A 16,825-nucleotide genomic window follows, 5' to 3' on the forward strand; every position below is an offset into this window, starting at 1 on the left:
GGATTTGTAGAACTCAAGGTGTTCCTACAAGTGTGTAGGTCCAAATTTATCCATTTACCTTGACGAAATTTCCAAATGATTAAAATTTGAAAAGAATCCAAGATTTTTTTAAAAATCTGTGACGCAAACTGGATTCTCAGAAGGGAGCCTGACTGCTCGTTAGCAGGGGAAGTTTGATTGTAAACGTCGATGTGGGTGGGTAAGAACTGTTACCACGCTCTTGGTATAAATGAGGAAACCTCAGTGTTAGATTGCAGATGCAGAACTAACAAACAACAACTGTGGATTATTTTACTCTGGGGATTCGTCTGCTTACTAGAATCTGTTTCTGATCTACAGCTGACCTGCTCATCTGTTACAGAAGATGTCTCAAAGGAATTTGCTCCAACCCTCCATCAGAGCTCTGTTTCTACTTCTTCTTTGTAGCCTGGTTGTTGGCGAGATCGGCAAGGACTTCTCCCACTGCCCTAATTTCTTCTATAATAAAACTCCCCCACAGGGTGTCAGCGCACCAGGATATCAGCCAATATGCCAGCGCTATAGAAACCAGTACCACTTTGCCAGCCTGTATGATCGTCAGCGTCGAGTGCCTTTGTTCTCTGCGTACAGACTGAGTCCTGCTGATGGCAAACGACCCAAATCCGTTTGGATGTATGAACCGCAGGTAAGAAGGAGCAGACACTTATTTTATAGTGTTCTGTTCATTGTTTTTTTTTTCCGGTGAAAAATAGAGATTATACGTAAAAAACACATGTATGAAAAACACAGTCACATATATGTTTTCTTTTGTGAACCCATGAAGAAAGAGACATTTGCATCTTCAAATGAGGTCATGTTTAAAGCTATGTGACTGTTTAACTCAAACAGAAGCAGCAAACTCTTTTAAAGTTTCTAAACATGGTCATGTCCTTTTTCCTCCGTCTGTCAGTTGGCATTTTCCGGTGCCAGCCCAGATATGAAACATTTTGAAACCCCTGTCGACCAGAATGTGATTGAAAGCCAGGCGGTGCTTGATGACTACAGGAACTCCAGCTTTACCAAGGGTCATCTCAATCCCAGCTTGCACCAGAAGACGCTCGACAACCGGAAAGCCACCTTTACCCTGACAAACATTGTCCCCCAAAAAGAGGGCTCCAACTCTGGACCCTGGAACAAACTGGAGAATGACGTGTTGAGAGATTTCAAGACGTTCTGCAACGGGACCATGTACGTGATCACCGGGGCCATGCCATACAAATCTGGGGACCACTGGATTAATAACAGGGTGTCTGTTCCTGAATACATGTGGTCTGCCTACTGCTGCCCATCATTCAAATCTGATCTCCCTAATAATGTGAAGCAGTTTTTCCCCACGTGTGCTGCAGTTGGAAGAAACGACCCGAACAGCGGCGAGGAGATTGTGCCGGTTAATAAGAATGCGAAGCCCAGCGTACGGGGCTATGATGTGAGGAGGATGCCGTTAGAGAACCTGGAGGGTATCCTGGCAAAAAGACTGGCCATGCCCATCAGTCTGTTTGATAACCGCTGTCAGGCATAAAAGCCTTTAGCTTGACCGGACTCTGATAAACTCGCTGCAGTTTTAATTATCGAGCTTCTGCTTGATTATCGAGGACATGATGGACTGAAATTGTTTTTTCCCCCTGATTGACTTTGTAAAAATGTAATTTCCCCTCCTGCTAAGGTCATTTCACTCACATTTAATAGCATTATAATTTTCCAATTAATCAAGACTGAAGTGTGTGATTTTAATGTTTATTCTCCAATAGATTCAAAAGCCAAACACAGAGAGTAGCAAGCGCTCAGTTCTTTTAAATAAAACTGCACTGGTTTTAACATGAGTCAGTTATTGATTAAATATTACAAATGTACATTTGAGCTGGAACACTATCAATAAATACTAAGTCTATACAAATGTCTGATTTCATTTTTTCCTCTTTACAAAAATGACTTAGTGAATTTCAGCATTAAATCATAGAAAACATTTTAGGGGCAGACAAGCTTTCTGGGTCACTTTTTTTCAGAGGTTTGCCACTGACGTTACCCAGTTCAACATTTCATGTTCAGAAAATTTGGTTCCCACAAGAGAGCGAGTTTCAGTGACACAAAGAACACGGTTCTCAGGCAAACCAGTGTTTACTGAGACAAGAAGAAAAACAAAGATCAAAGCAAATGGATATGGTTTAAATAGTGGTTACCCATAGATAGCATCACAGCATTTGTGCTTGATGTGTTATTTCCAATCTTTCCAATCTCAAGAAGCCCTAATTTTTATAGAAAACTTGATATAAAGCTGGAGACAGACTCTCTGAAGGAAAATGCTGCAACACCACAAGCGCCCCTTCTTTCTTCTGGCCATTTCTTAATTTATCAGCAAGCAGGAACTGTACTGTCACTTAGTAAAACGCTACAGGAAGTGAATTTATTATCTAACAACATTTATTTTCTAATAAATGAGGTCGTACTCTGGTTCAGATGGGCCGATGATGAAACTTAAATGTCTGAACCGCAAATAAGATGTGATTGGGTTCTTTTTTACTTGTTGTCTTTCCTGTTCCTGCAGAAAATGGCTCGCTGGAGCTGATCTGGTAGTCGTTCCACATTCATGCACCACTCACCCTTACTCTGCAAACAAACTGACCTTCTGACAGATGGACAGCTTTTTTATGTCTTCTTTAAAAAGAAAAAGACTTAATACTTATAGAGACAGTGAAAACATATCTGGATACAGACTCTTTGTAGGAAAATGCTACAACACCGCAACTCCTGCATGGCTCTTCCAGCCACTGAAAACATGGTGCTAAATGGGATGCACATTTCACGTGTTGCATTGTGAACTGTTGCATTGTGCACCACATCTAGCTATACTCGATGTGCACAATCACGTGGCAAACAGCCAAATGATGAACCACTATTTAAATCATATCCATTTTCTTGGATCTTTGTTTTTCTTCTTGTCTCAGTAAACACTGGTTTGCCTGAGATCCGTGCAACACATTTCACAGCCTCAACCCTGACTTTTGGGGGTTTCTTTCTTTATCATTTCCTGATGTTGCAAAAAATGTACCAGTGGAGCCATCCTGGTTAGAGCTGCCGCACAACTGAGCTGTTCTGGGTCAGGAGGCCAGAAATGAATCTTTCCAGGGTTCTCTCTCATCCAACTTGACTGGCCGAGCTAACAAACACGGCTTGTTAGCTTAGTTTGTAGTTGTTCTACATTCACGCACCGCTCACCCAGAACCTGCAAACAAACCAAACTGCTGAGTGTCATACAGTTTTATGTCTTTTTTAACTTACTCTAGACTTTAGCCGCTATTTAAAAACTACGAAGACACAGTATCTTATGTCAAATACACAGCGTGCCAGGTTATGTCAAAGTGCTGTTTTCATTGCATAGTGCAAGAAAGCCCTTCAGTCAATCAGAAATATCAGTAAGTGAGATTTATATCTGTATAACTAGTGCACAAAAGAAACTCTCAACAACAGCCCAACACTTGAATATGTCTAATATGGCAATATTTTTTAATAATTAATGATAATAATAATAATAATAAAAAAATTTATAATTATAATATGATATGATATGATGATATAATATGATCATGACTCAGACAACATAAAATAAGTTGACTTTTGTATGAAAGCACTTCTATTCATCAGCCTAATCTATTTTATTACAGTTTAGCTCAGTAAAGTCTCGCCAGTGCACTGTGAATTAGTTTAACCTTAACAGATCTAGTTTTGACTTTTCCTTAAGGTCTGAAAATAGATAAATTCAATAAGACTTCAAATAAAGAGCAGTTTCTTTCTACTTCCGTAAAACTTTTAACTTTCTATTTACTCATAATAACCACAAAGAAGCGACGTAGATAAAAACAGAACAACTCTGGCCATGTAACATGCAACCCTTTCCTTGCATGACTGCAGCCTGCACGCAGGCAGTAATGAACAGCTTTGTCATAAAGATGAAACATTTTTTTTCAGCCAGATTAATATGTGAAGCTCTTCCCAACACACATTTTCTAAAATGTGACAGAAAGCCAAGCAGCGTTTGAGGATAAAAGCAGGTCTATTCAAACTGAAGGCCCTCTCACTCCCATGCTGCACTAGAAAAGCTGCGAGGCCATCGACACCCTGAGAAACATGATTACACTGTGGGTAGAACTCCAGCACTCGGCCCTTGAGTCATCTGGTACGAGGTAAGTTGAAGATCCCGTCAGAACCAGCCTGAAGTGGGCTGGATAGATGACAAGCAGGGCTGTCGTTAGTGAGCACAGATGGTCTACTTTGCTCTTTCTTCAAATATGAACTTCCTGACTTGGAGATCTTTTCCCCTCGACACACATCATGCTGCTGTGGGAAGAACAGAAATAATCCTGAGAGTGGAGAGGACTTTGCGAATTAGGTTCACCACCTTTCTAATATCAGGACTTAGCTGTAGAGTGGGCGATCATGAGGGAAAACATCAATCTACCCTCACCTACCACTTCACCTTGCTAATAGATTGCCTTTTGCCTTAACTCTTCCTGTCATAGAGTCAACAAGGTGCTGGAAAGTGTTGATCATCTGGGTAAGGAAATCCCAGAAAGTTGATTCTGTTTCTATTCCATGGGAGAAACGCTTCCTCACTTATTCAAGTGGCTTTTTCAGTCTCAGTTGACTAAATAGAAATCATCAGAAACAGAAGTCAGCTGAGACCGAAGACATCACTTGGATGTCCTCTCACAGAAACCGCTACGTCCAGATGAACAGAATCAACTTTGTGGGGAGATGCTGGGTTTGGTCCATATTGACAAGATAGTTCGAGATGGTTGTGTGTGGGAAAATCCAAGTAGATAAACAGCTTCTGAAATACTCAAACAAGCCCACATGATAACAACAACAACAACCACGCCACGTTTAAAGTCACTTAAATCTTTCTTCCCATTTCTGATGCTTGGTTTGAATTTGTTGTCTTGACATGCACGAATGCATCCAGTCAGCTGACTAGACACATGCATTAACAAGTAGCTGAACAGGTGTACCTAATAAAGTGGCTGGCGAGCATCTCCATTTGATAGCCATCATTAACAAGAAGTTCTGAAAAAGCAGCAGCTCTTTGAACAGCAAATTTTTTAGTCCTTGAATGAATGTGTAATGACAATGTTGCCTAGCGATGGCTGAAAATTAAAATTTATGATGAAGGTAGTCACACAAAAAAGCTTTATAGCGTATTATTCACTAACCCGAAACTTTTCCTCATGAATTAAGATGTTTATTTTCTAGCAATGTGACGAAATCACAAACATACAAAATGCCAAACTGTCAATTATGTCATCCAAAAAAGAAAACAAGGCCATCAGCTTTAACGTACTGATAAAGAGGTATGAATGAACGATGTATTCATCATTATAAATAAGTCCTGGCTGTGCACGTACATACAAATAATAATACTTCCAGTTAAAATGGCTAGATGGCAGAGACTGACTTTATTTCTCTTTCAACACAAAACACCAACCAGTCCTTCCTGCCAGCTTTTTAAAATGTGCCTTCATTGTTTACTCGACCAAAGTCTGCCATGTATGTGCTTTGTTATCTTAAAGATAATCACAGGGAAAGACATGAGATTGTAACAGTCACATTCATCAGCTAAATTCTACCACAACCATAAAAAAAACACTGTTCTTTCCCTAAACTGAGTTTCTTGTGAAGCCTCTAAAAACACTGATGGTTCTTCAGTTGCTCCACATCACTAAAGCCCCTTCCACAGTTGGAGCACTGGAGTGTTGCCTTTTCGCTGTTGTGTATGAGTTGGTGTCTCTTTAGGTACTCCACACGGCTGAAGCGCTTGCCGCATGCTTCACAGCCGTATGGACGTTCACCTGTGTGAATCCGCTGGTGCCGTTCCAAATTACCAAGGCGACTAAAGCTGCGTCCACAGTGCTGGCAACGGTGCGGCCTCTCACCCGTGTGCACCAGATGATGGCGCTCCAGCGACCGTGAGTGTGTAAAACGCTTCCCACAGATCTCGCAGCAGTGCGGCCGCTCGGCGGCGCAGGCGCACTCGTGGTTCTTCAGAGCCCAGGCGTGGCTGAACGTGTTGCCGCAGTGAGCGCAAGGGAAAAGACTGTCCTCTGCTCCGCTGCTCTGTAAATGGGCGCCACCTAGTGGACACGGGTGCTCCTCCAGCTCGGCTTCCGAAGTGAAGCCTCCTCCACATTGTGGGCAGAAGTGGAGCAGGTCCCCGCCGCCCTCCTCTTCCCCGGCGCTCTCCCAGACGCTCCCCGGAGCAGATAGGTGGGGCGGATGCTCCGACTCTCCGTGCTCCACCACATCCTCTACAGGCATGACCGCAGCTGAGTCGCTCTCTCTTAACTTCTTTGACCAGCCTAACCTCAGCTCCACATCCCCAGCCACTCCCAACCTCTCGCCCTCCTTCACCCTGCCTTGTCCTATCTGGTCCTCTTTGTGCAGAGTGGGTGGCTGAGGCTCCAGCTCTCCATCCTGCTCCATTCCATCGAGACCAATGTACTTAGGGGCCAAGCTGATCTCGGACCCACAAACCACTTCTGAGTCATGTTGAGAAGCCTGCTCGCGGCCTCTTTCGGCCCTTAACGCAGACTCCAGGCCCCTCAGCTCATCCACGGTCATTCCTCCCTCTGATGGTTCTGCAGAGCCCACCTTCCAGTTCTCATCTTCACTCTCCCCTGGATGAAGAGTCGGAGGACGGTCTGACAGATCTCCTGAGCAGAAACAGAAGGAGGAGGAGAGAGTGAACGAGCTGGTGTGGGCAATCATTTCCGTTTTCCTTCAAGTACTGGTCTCTGAACATTTTCTTTAACTTGCCCTCCCTCACTCAGTGAGTCCTGGGCTCATTACCTTCACTCGGGGTTCTGGAGCCAGCGTGGAGGTTCTGGTTGGGCGGATGCATCTTCAAAGCCTCCTTGATTAGTCGGAGAGAGGCAGGCTGATAACCCTCTGTTTGGGCCAACTGCATAGAGAAGCAGAAAGAGAGCTACTGTACTGGGTAATCGACTGAGTCCAGGTACAATGAGACATTCACTATTAAATTTACTCTTGTTCTAAAAAAGCTTGTTAAATTTCCACATGATATGTTTACAATGCACCTGAAATAAAGATACAGCTAGGTGAAGGACTCCTTTCAAGCGGTGAAAGACTTCACAGAGCAGGGAGGCAAATTTATGCACATTATGCATGGTTTGAATATTCAAATCCAGAAGAGAAATGAAGAGTGGATCAGCGTCCTGCCACTTGGTGATGTGGTGGAAAGCTTTTCTAACAGTAGTGTTTCTCCCTAAAAGCTTGCTGTGCTTGAGATATGAAGAGCCCCACTCCTGGCTCCTCTAGAAGCTAAATATCAAATCAATAGGCTTCACTTTATCCACTATATCTCTGCAGTGATCTGATAGAAGAAGAATTTGAGCAAAACTCTTTCTGTATTATTATTGTCTGTCTGTGTCTACATGCTCTCTCAGTGTTTATGAAGCTGCAGAGCAGAGCAGAGATGCTGTGCCACTTTCTCCTCCTACTCCTCCTCTGAGAAAGCCTGTCTCCCTCACCTCCTCTTTGATGTTGGCCTTCTCCTCCCCCTCACCGCTGAGGCTGCCCTCCCTTTCCTCTTCCTCCACCATCCCTCCCTCGTCTTCTTCATCCCGGGGGAACTGGATGAGGTACATATCTTTGGCCTCCTTCCCCCCTCTTCCTCCCGCTCCTGCTACCATGCCCACAGTTGCTCCACTTCCTCCTCCTCCTCCTCCACCACCACCAGCACCGCCACCACCTCCTCCTCCTCCTTCCTCCCACACACCTCCAGGCCACGCTTTGCCATAGGCTGCTGCTGGGCCTTTTTTTGACTTGCCTCCTGTGGAGAAGGGAGGGTGGTGAAGGAGGTGAGAGGAAGGAGAAAGTGAAGGGGAGGGGGAGAAGCAGGAAGAACAGCAAATGAAATATGAGGGGGAGAGAGATAGGTGGGAGGATGTGATTGGAAGGCCAGGGGAGGGAGAGATGAAGGAGAGAAGAGGGTGGAGAAGTGGGAGACGAGGAAGAGGAGGAGGATGAGGGGATTGGAGATGCAGACGGGAACAGGAGGGAGTGAGAGCAATGGGAGCAGGCGGCGGAGGAGGAGTGAGCATGATGAACGAGTTGAGGAGAGGGGGCGTGGAAGGACAGACAAGAGAGCGGAAAGGAGAGAAAAACATGTGACAGCGAGGAGTGAGAGAGAGGCAGAGAGGAGAGGAAGAAGTGGAGTTGGTGGGGGTCAAAAGAGGGGCAGGAGGAAGAGGAGGAAAGAAGGAGGGCACGGTGAAGGAGAAAAAGATAAAAGTAGGATGGAGAGTTGAAAAAGATGAGATAGGAAGAGAGAGAGAGGAGAAGTGGAGAGGGAGTGTGTAATTATGGAGGGTGGTGGAGGTGGTGAGAAGCAGGAGAGGAGAGGGGGAGTGTGTGTGTGTTCAACGTGATGAAGTACAGAGAGAGCAGAGCAGAAGGAGGTGGGGGCAGGGAGAATAAGAAAAGGAGAAGAGGGCGTGAGGAGAAGAGGAGCGGGAAGGGGAGGAGGTAGAGTTGGAGGGAGACGGGGAGAAGTGAAGGAGGTGGGGGGGAGAGGAACCAGGCAGGAAGAGAGGAAAGGAGGGAGTGAGCAAATGCAGAAAGAGCGAAAGGAGTAGGAGGGACAGAATGCAGTGGAGAGAGGAGAGGGGGAGGTGAAGGACAGAGGGAGAGCGATCATGAAGAGGAGGCGGAGGAGGAAGGGGGGGTGAGGAAGGAGGAGGGAGGGAGAGATCAGCTCTTGCCAGATGGTTTTCCAACAAAACAAGTGCGTCTTCACATAAACTGCACATAGACTGCATAGCATTCACATTGTTATTCACGTTAAAGCCACAATCATAGGGAAATACTGCAGGATGTGCTGATAAGCTGCCATTGAACTGTATACATCATGCAAACTAAAGGTAAACAGGAAGAAAAGGTCCAAGTCGCCACACACAGCAAATACTTACGAGTCACGTCAAGTTTTCGCTTCTGCCGGCCTCCAGCTTCCTCCACCGGTGCTGCTGCCGCCACCAGCCCGGCGTTGCGGCGGTTGGCAGCCCAGCCCATGCCGTACTTGCGCTCCGTTCTCAGTTTGCTCTCTGTGAGCCTCAGCCGCAGTTTGAGAGCCTCGTTCTCCTTCCTGTTGAGGGACAGCTCCACCAGGTAGTCGTTCACTGTCTCCTGGAAGAGTTTGGTGATCTCGCACACCGAGGCACGGATCAGGCTGTCCATGACGGCGGTCAGATGCGTCTCAAATGTGGTCACCGATTCTTCCATCATCCTGTCCGCGGGGCTGCAGATCTGATGACGGTTTCACACACAGTTCGTGATCAGTTGTAACACAGCTTTCCTGCTATGATCGCAAAAGTTTTCGATCGTGTGATCAACTCTCCCCCATAGCCGCTGTTGGTTAACTTTACTGGCTAACCTGCTGCTAAAAAATAAACCTAAATGATTACGGCAGTGAAATGAGACAGGGCTCCGTGAATAGCATCACGGTCATTCCGCCTCTATTACAACTTAATTAAAGACTATACCTGCCCGGTTAATCTGTGCAGTGCCAAGGCGGCGATGCTGGTTAATCGACGCCAAAATCACAACCCCCGTCAGCCCGGCTTGTTAGTAAACTTATAATGCTTCTGTGCGTGAATCAATGTTAAAGTACAGCTGGAGCAGCAGCCTCTCCGTAACGTTGGAAAGTGCTAGCAGACTGGCTAGTTTAGCCCTGTATACGCACCGTTTGTCGGATGACACCGAGGAGCCACCACGGCGTGAAACAGCGGCAAAGGTGTAATTTCACGGATCACGGAGACGCTCGGCAGCTGTTTGTGTGCCGAAATACGGCGACAAAGGATAGCGCCATCCAACTTCTGCCCTCTCTCTCTCCCTGCCAGTTCCCTTCTCGCCTCATCCAGCACTGCTTTTAATTCTTGAGAACACTACGCATGCCCGGTACCGTAATTACGCTACACTCAAGAGCAGCCGCACCCTGGAAATACCAAGCACTCAGGTTTCACACGCCACTTTTTATATAATAATTTCAGCAGTGGTGATGATTTTTTAAAGACATAAGGATACAGAAGAGCTTCCGCTTGATATTATTGTTTTTAGCACGAGCCATTTGTCACATGATTGCACACGTTTTCTTCTCAATTTCATAGTCAGGGGTGGCGACAGTACAGACTTTATTTACTTAAGCAGAAGTTGAGCAGTAGGTTAAAAAATACTCGAGTAAAAGTTGAAGTACTGAAGCAACTTTTTGCTTATAAAGTTGGAATTCAGCTAATGAGCCTGAACATCATCAGCTTAAATGCAAATTCATCTCTGCAACTTGACGCAACCTAAGCCTGACCATGAACACCACAGGCACTGTGCACCAATCCAACACAGAGCTTTGCTGTGAATTCACCACATTAATGCAAACGAACCTGTTTATCGTGGACAAAACTACTCAGTATTTTCATGCAACATTTGAATAACACAAAGTTAGTACAGCTTAGCTTGTTTTGCAGGACAAAACAAAATATACATAATTTATTACAGCATATTATATACAAATCCAATGCGTGATTGAAAATGATGACATCATATGTAAGATTTAAATCTTCAGTTTATCAGTCCTTACCCTTACACATAACCTCTCTTCTTCCCCTTCTGTCTATATTTCTGCATCTTTCTATATCAAAGAGAGCTAACTTTCTACAAGTTAGCTCTCTCTTTTCTCTCTCTGTGAAATACATCTGCTGGTACTTTAACAACAGACTGTGCTGCAAAATGCACACAGCTGACAGAAAAGTTGGATTTAAAATTACTGCTTAATAAAAACGTCACTCCCTTCATGCTGTCTCCTCTTCTGTAGCACTAGACAGTTTCTGAAGTATCGCAAACAAAAACACATGCACTCCTTCCACCGACTTTAACTCCCGAGTATAAACGCTATAGATGAACCAAATGTAAGAGTCTGTTAGAAAATGTAAGTAGTAGAAGTAGTAGTAGCAGAAGTGCGGATATTTCTTTAAAAATGTAGGGAGTGTACAGTAACGAAGTATTTGTACTTAGTTACTTCCCACCTCTGTTCATAGTTTAGTAGTTTTAAGACAGAAGTGCGTATACAATTGTATTACCAGTTGCAGAAAAAACCGACAAAGTTAGCATAGTAGAATACTAAAGTTTTTCATGTTCTTTTACTTTAAAGGGTTTTAATTGTTTCATTGTTTGAAAATACATTTGTAAATCAGTTTGCCTAAATTTAAAAATAAGACAAACATAATAATATAATAATAATAATAATAATAATAATAATAATAATAATAATAATAATAATAATAATAATAATAATGCAGAAATAAGGATTTTTGGAAAATAATCTTAAATCATATCCTTTGACAGAGGGATAAGAGTCTGTCATCACTTAGCAGCACTGAAATTGGAGATCAAATTTTTGTGGAAACAAACACAGATAATGTTCTTAACAAGAAAGAAAGCACATCAATTTGATGCTCACCTGGAGTGCATGGTGACATGGAAAGTTGCTATATACATACAGAGTGATTCAGATAAATGTAAAAACGTTATAAACATTATGTATTTTAGGAGCAGAATGGAGTGCAGATATTGCTGCCCTAATTAGATCTTGAGTATGAGAGTGTGGTTTATGGATCTGCATCAAAAGCACTTCTTGCAGGATTGGATATTGTCCAGGCTTGGGATCTCATATCTATCAGGGCTGTAAGATCATTGGTAGTGTGTGTGTGTGTGTGTGTGTGTGTGTGTGTGTGTGTGTGTGTGTGTGTGTGTGCGCGCGCGCGCGCGTGCTTCAGGCTGAGACAGGATAGATGTCACTGTATGGAGGAAACAGCTGTTAGAACATTACTTGTTGAAGTTCAGAGGTCATGGAGACAAAGACTCATCAAAATCAACCTTAAAGATACCCTGGAAATGAGAAGGAAGAAAGAAGTCAAGTGTTAGGAGGGGATCGAGTGGCAAGAAGCATGGGAACGTGTGACAACTGGCTATTTTCATACAGCTTTGTTATGGCCTTCAGTCACAATGTGGACACTTAAGACATGAAAATAGAAACTGACTGACTGCAGCTCAGGTTAAGAAATAATAAAGCATTCATTTAGTACTTGAGTTTTATCGATGTGGAAAGAGGAGACATGCAAGATATTTTTAAATCGACACTGACAGATCTGTGGAGAAGGATAAGGGTGCCCATTTTTTTGAGAATTTCACTGGTGTCTGATGTGCCTAAAATCAGAACATGACAGTAATGAAGTGCCACACAGAAGGACCGAATCTAAGACACATACAGAAGAAAACCCATAGACAAATTTTAGCATGGAGCAAATAAATGGAATTCTGTGTTTGTAGACATGCAAGTGATACATTCTTCTAGATTTCATGGAGCAATATTCTTGAAAGTAAATACTTAAGGAGGTCAGTTTGATTAGATTATTTCTTCATGAAAACCTGAGATATAGACAGAAGATTTCTTAAGCTGCCTACGAGCCTGAAACTGCAGGAAAAAACCCTTAAAATAACTACGATTCCCCCCAGCTGGAAAGATGATGCAAAATTTCAGAGGAGAAGGAGTAAGTTCGATGAAGCATTATAAAGTGTTCCACAGGATGGAGAGAGTAGACTTCAGCGGAAGCAGAGGTGATGAGGAGGGTTGGGGTATGGTGATAAGAAGAGAAATGCAAAAGGACAGATGCTAGTGGGGGTTTTTCTGAAAAGGATGGAAATGCCTGTGCCTCCTTTAAGGAGAGCAAGGAACATTAGCTGATGTATAAGATTGGAGGAAGCTAAGCACATCCAAAAGGTGCAATCTCAATTAAATCAGGAGACTGTAAGGTGGTGGCAGGGGAGAATGTAGCTAGACACCATTCAATAGTAGTCTGTAAAATGGCTTTGGATACGAGTGAAGGCAGAGCCATGGATTAACTGGTGGGAGCGGAAGAAGGAAGACTGTTGCACAGAGTTCAGGAAAAAGTTGAGCCAGGCTCTGAGTATTAAGGAAGCGTTAAGACACTTAAGATGACTGTGAAAGTACAGCTATAGTGCTGAGGGAAACATCGAAGAAGGCGTTTGATCTATCCTCTGGACAGAGAAAAGAGGATAAAGAGGCTTGGTGGTGGAATGAGGAAATACAGGAAAGTATTCAAAGGGAAAGGTTAGCAAGGAAAAAGTGGGATAGTCACAAAGATTTAGAAGAACTGGGAGACAAGGCATATAGCCTATTTGGTTCATTTGAAGAGTTTCAGTCAGGTTTCAGAGTTCATCACAGTACAGGAACAGTTTTAATGAAGGTTACAAATGATCTGCTTATGGTCTCTGACAGTGGACAAATCTGTGCTTGTCCTACTAGACCTCAGTGCAGCAGTGATCATATATTTTATTATAGCGATTAGAGCTTGCTGTAGGTATTATAGGTACTGCGCGGCAGTGATTTCAATCATATATATCTAATAGACTCCAGTTTGTTCATGTAAATGGGGAGTCCTCTTCACACAGTAAGTTTAATTATGGAGTTCCACAGGGTTCTAGGGTGCTAGAACCAATTCCAATTGCATCACACAGGCTTCCCTTAGGTAGACTTCTAGTCAAGACCACCTAAACCAAGACCAAGACAATACCAAGACCAGAGGGTATCGAGACCAAGACAAGACCAAGACCGAGTCAAGACTAAGACAAAGTCGGGAGGAGACCAAGACAGAGACAAAAAAAGTCTTTAACCTGCAGCCAGACGGCTGTAACTCAGGAGGTAGAGCAGGTTATCCACTGATTGGAAGGTTGGTGGTTCAATCCCTGGCTCCTCCAGTCCTCCGAACATCCAAGTCTACCCTTGGGCAATATCATTAGAAGGCATAGCATAGTTTTTCACCTTTTTCTTTTAAGGACATCCTGATAATAATGTACAGTAGTCCAGTCGAGAAATAATAAATGCATGAACTAGTTTTTCTGGCTCTCTTCCACATCGTGTCTTCGTCTTGTCTTCCTCCTCCCACCCCATTCCTCCTTCCCCCTTCCTGAGCCGGGTTTTGTCGGAGAATTCTTCCTGTTAAAAGGGAGATTTTCCTTCCCACTGTCTCCAAAGTATTTGCTCAAAGCGGTTCATATGATTGTTGGGGTTGTCTTTGGTTTCTCTATACCGTACAATATAAAGTGACTTAAGGCAACTGTTATAATATGGCGCTATGTAAATAAAATTGAATTAAATCTCAAAGAGAGAGGTGGCAAAGGAAAAGGCCCATAGTGAGTTGTAAGAGGCCGAAGTTGTTTAAATATGTGTTGCTATTAATGCAGGGCCATTAAGTCTGGTAGGTGGCGGTAATGCGTCTACAAGCTAGTTGCCAACCCTACAACTAGAAGAAGAAGAAGAAGAAGAAGCAGGAAGGCGAAGAATACCAGCGGCTGCACCTTGAGGGAGAGAAGCGTTGCAATAATGCCGATGTTTGTAGTGAACACCAATGTTGCCAGAGGTGATGTACCGGCAGCTCTCCTGTCCGAGGCTACAGAGGAGCTGGCCAAAGCTATGGGAAAACCTGCACAGGTAGGCCGGCACGCGCTCATTCTTCCACCTACCCTCACGCGATTGTACGTCATAACTATCAATCAATGGCTGTCCCCTTTAATTCCGCATGTTTAGATTTAACTTCTCTGATGAAAGCATATTATATAGAGCTCCACTCGGTAAACTAGGCTGGCTTTGTCTTGTGTAATTATGCAGACAGTGTGTAGACTGCCAGCGCTGGGAGATCATTGATCGGTGGAGTTGGATCACTCACCCGCTTCAAATGCAAGCTTGGCCATAAGAATATCTAGATGGCGCTTCATTACGTCACATTAATACTCTTATAATTAAGTAACCTACTCATAAATAGTCAACATTAAAGGAGACAGACATTTTATTCTCATCAATGATGAGATATAATAATATAATAAAATATATATAATATATATATAATATATATTATATATATATATAATAATTCAATAACATGAGTCATCATGTTATTGAATTATAATCGGACGATTCTATGGTTTCTTTATTAGACTGTAATTAATTAAGTGCTACATAGGCGACAATGTTAAAATATATTATAGAGATTCTCTACTTGTGTACAGAAATGGAAAATAAATGAAGATATTGGTAACTTTTCAAAAATCCGCAGCCTTCACTGGTTAATTGTTTTAAAATTTGTTTGCACCGTTTTGTGCTTCTGTCTTGTACACACCAGTACGTATCTGTGCACATCAACCCTGACCAAATGATGATGTTTGGAGGGAAGGGAGACCCCTGCGCACTCTGCTTCCTCTACAGCATTGGCAAGATCAGTGGTGCTGCCAACAGGCAATACTCTAAACAGCTGTGTGGACTGCTCAACAAACACCTGGGCATCTCTCCTGAAAGGTACCAAAGACACACTTTAACCAGCACATTTTTAATAATTTGATGAGTGAAAGTAACATGGTTACAGAAGCAATCCCCACCCCCGTCTGGCTGTCAGTGTCTACTCTCATTGACCTATTTTTTCTTTCTCTCTTGTGTATTTCAGGATGTATATTAACTTTATGGACATGGAAGCAGCCAATGTGGCCTGGAACAGCACAACCTTTGGCTGAAATGGAGGTCAAAAAAAAGATCATTCCAGAATTTTCCTACAGGAACTTACAACTGACTAAATGATGAGTTGAAGACAATTGGTGATCCACTTGTAGAAATACTGACTATCTTAAAAGCACTTATCCAGACTCTTTAGCATTGCACTATAACTTTCCCATTTAAATGCAATAAAGCAAATCCTATAAACCATAAATGATTTTCTGTTTTCCTTTGTTTTCAATGAAAAAGGATCCTGACAGGTATGTGTTTGAGCAGTCAGGGAGCTGTGATGGAATCTTACTTTGACTGGAACACTATGTGGACGGCACAGGGGAAATATTACGATTGCATGATAGTGAAAGACAAGCCATCTGTTAATTGTTGTTTATCCCATTTGAAACTATCACTGTAAACTAAGTGCTACTGAGTGTTAATGCTCTGAAAATGTTGTCCATTAATGAGCTACGCAAGTTGTCCTTGTCATTGTGCCTGGTCAAGTATCAGGTATATTGTCAGGATACATATTAAGTATTATTGAAATACACAGATTCATACAAAACTCACTTTGAAGTGTTCATCATCAGGCCATAGGAGCCAAGCCATTAACTGTATATATCCATGTACCCAAGCATGACAATTAAGCTGTTTTCAGGCTGTGCATACAAGTGTAGATTGTTCAGTCTGCTGTAGCTCTACAAAAATCTATGCAACGTTTTGGCTGGGCAAGATTTGCTTTAATCTTCCGTAGCATAGATTCAACACTGTGCCGGAAACATCAGAGATTTTGGCCCATGTTGACGTATCATCACACGGTGCATATTTGTGAGATTTGCATTCATGACGAGAATCTCTAGCTGTCACAATCATCTCAAACTAGTTTCTTGATTGTGACATGGCACATAATCCTGCTGGAAGCAGACAACAGAAGATGGGTATACTCTGGTCATAAATGGATAGACTTTGTCATCAACAATACTCAGTTGTACAAAGAGTTTGTGAAGTAAATATTTCGTCAGTGATGACACTGTAAACCTGCACAGTCTGCTTCCTTTTCTGTATTTCAAACTGAATATTGCAGAAAGAGAAAATAAATCATTAATTTGGGGATCAGGCATTCATGAAAGGGTTTAATTTTCTCAGGATTTGGATTGTATTTAACTTTGTCTAGTGGTTATTTTGGGGCTTATC

At 43.0% G+C, this 16,825-nt stretch overlaps 3 protein-coding genes across 3 annotated transcripts; 2 read left to right on the forward strand and 1 right to left on the reverse strand.

The window, feature by feature from the left end:
- The first annotated feature begins 207 nt into the window (after positions 1-207).
- LOC102297943 (endonuclease domain-containing 1 protein) lies at positions 208-2,021 on the forward strand. The gene is made up of 2 exons (XM_005913455.3): positions 208-664; positions 929-2,021. Exons 1-2 carry the CDS (start codon positions 365-367, stop codon positions 1,535-1,537), a joined length of 909 nt encoding a protein of 302 aa, XP_005913517.1. The 5' UTR covers positions 208-364; the 3' UTR covers positions 1,538-2,021.
- A 2,843-nt stretch (positions 2,022-4,864) lies between these two features.
- Positions 4,865-9,309, reverse strand: LOC102301472 (zinc finger protein 500). The gene is made up of 4 exons (XM_005913472.2): positions 8,997-9,309; positions 7,557-7,858; positions 6,856-6,967; positions 4,865-6,719 (listed from the first exon to the last, which is right to left on the reverse strand). The coding sequence occupies exons 1-4, from the start codon at positions 9,307-9,309 to the stop codon at positions 5,692-5,694; spliced, it is 1,755 nt and encodes a 584-aa protein (XP_005913534.1). The 3' UTR covers positions 4,865-5,691.
- A 5,070-nt stretch (positions 9,310-14,379) lies between these two features.
- Positions 14,380-15,851, forward strand: mif (macrophage migration inhibitory factor). The gene is made up of 3 exons (XM_042221896.1): positions 14,380-14,584; positions 15,273-15,445; positions 15,591-15,851. Exons 1-3 carry the CDS (start codon positions 14,477-14,479, stop codon positions 15,655-15,657), a joined length of 348 nt encoding a protein of 115 aa, XP_042077830.1. The 5' UTR covers positions 14,380-14,476; the 3' UTR covers positions 15,658-15,851.
- The last annotated feature ends 974 nt before the right edge of the window (positions 15,852-16,825 follow it).

The sequence above is a fragment of the Haplochromis burtoni genome, unplaced genomic scaffold (genome assembly GCF_018398535.1).
Source record: "Haplochromis burtoni strain Fernald_Lab_line unplaced genomic scaffold, NCSU_Asbu1 Contig_4, whole genome shotgun sequence".
Lineage (NCBI taxonomy): Eukaryota > Metazoa > Chordata > Actinopteri > Cichliformes > Cichlidae > Haplochromis > Haplochromis burtoni.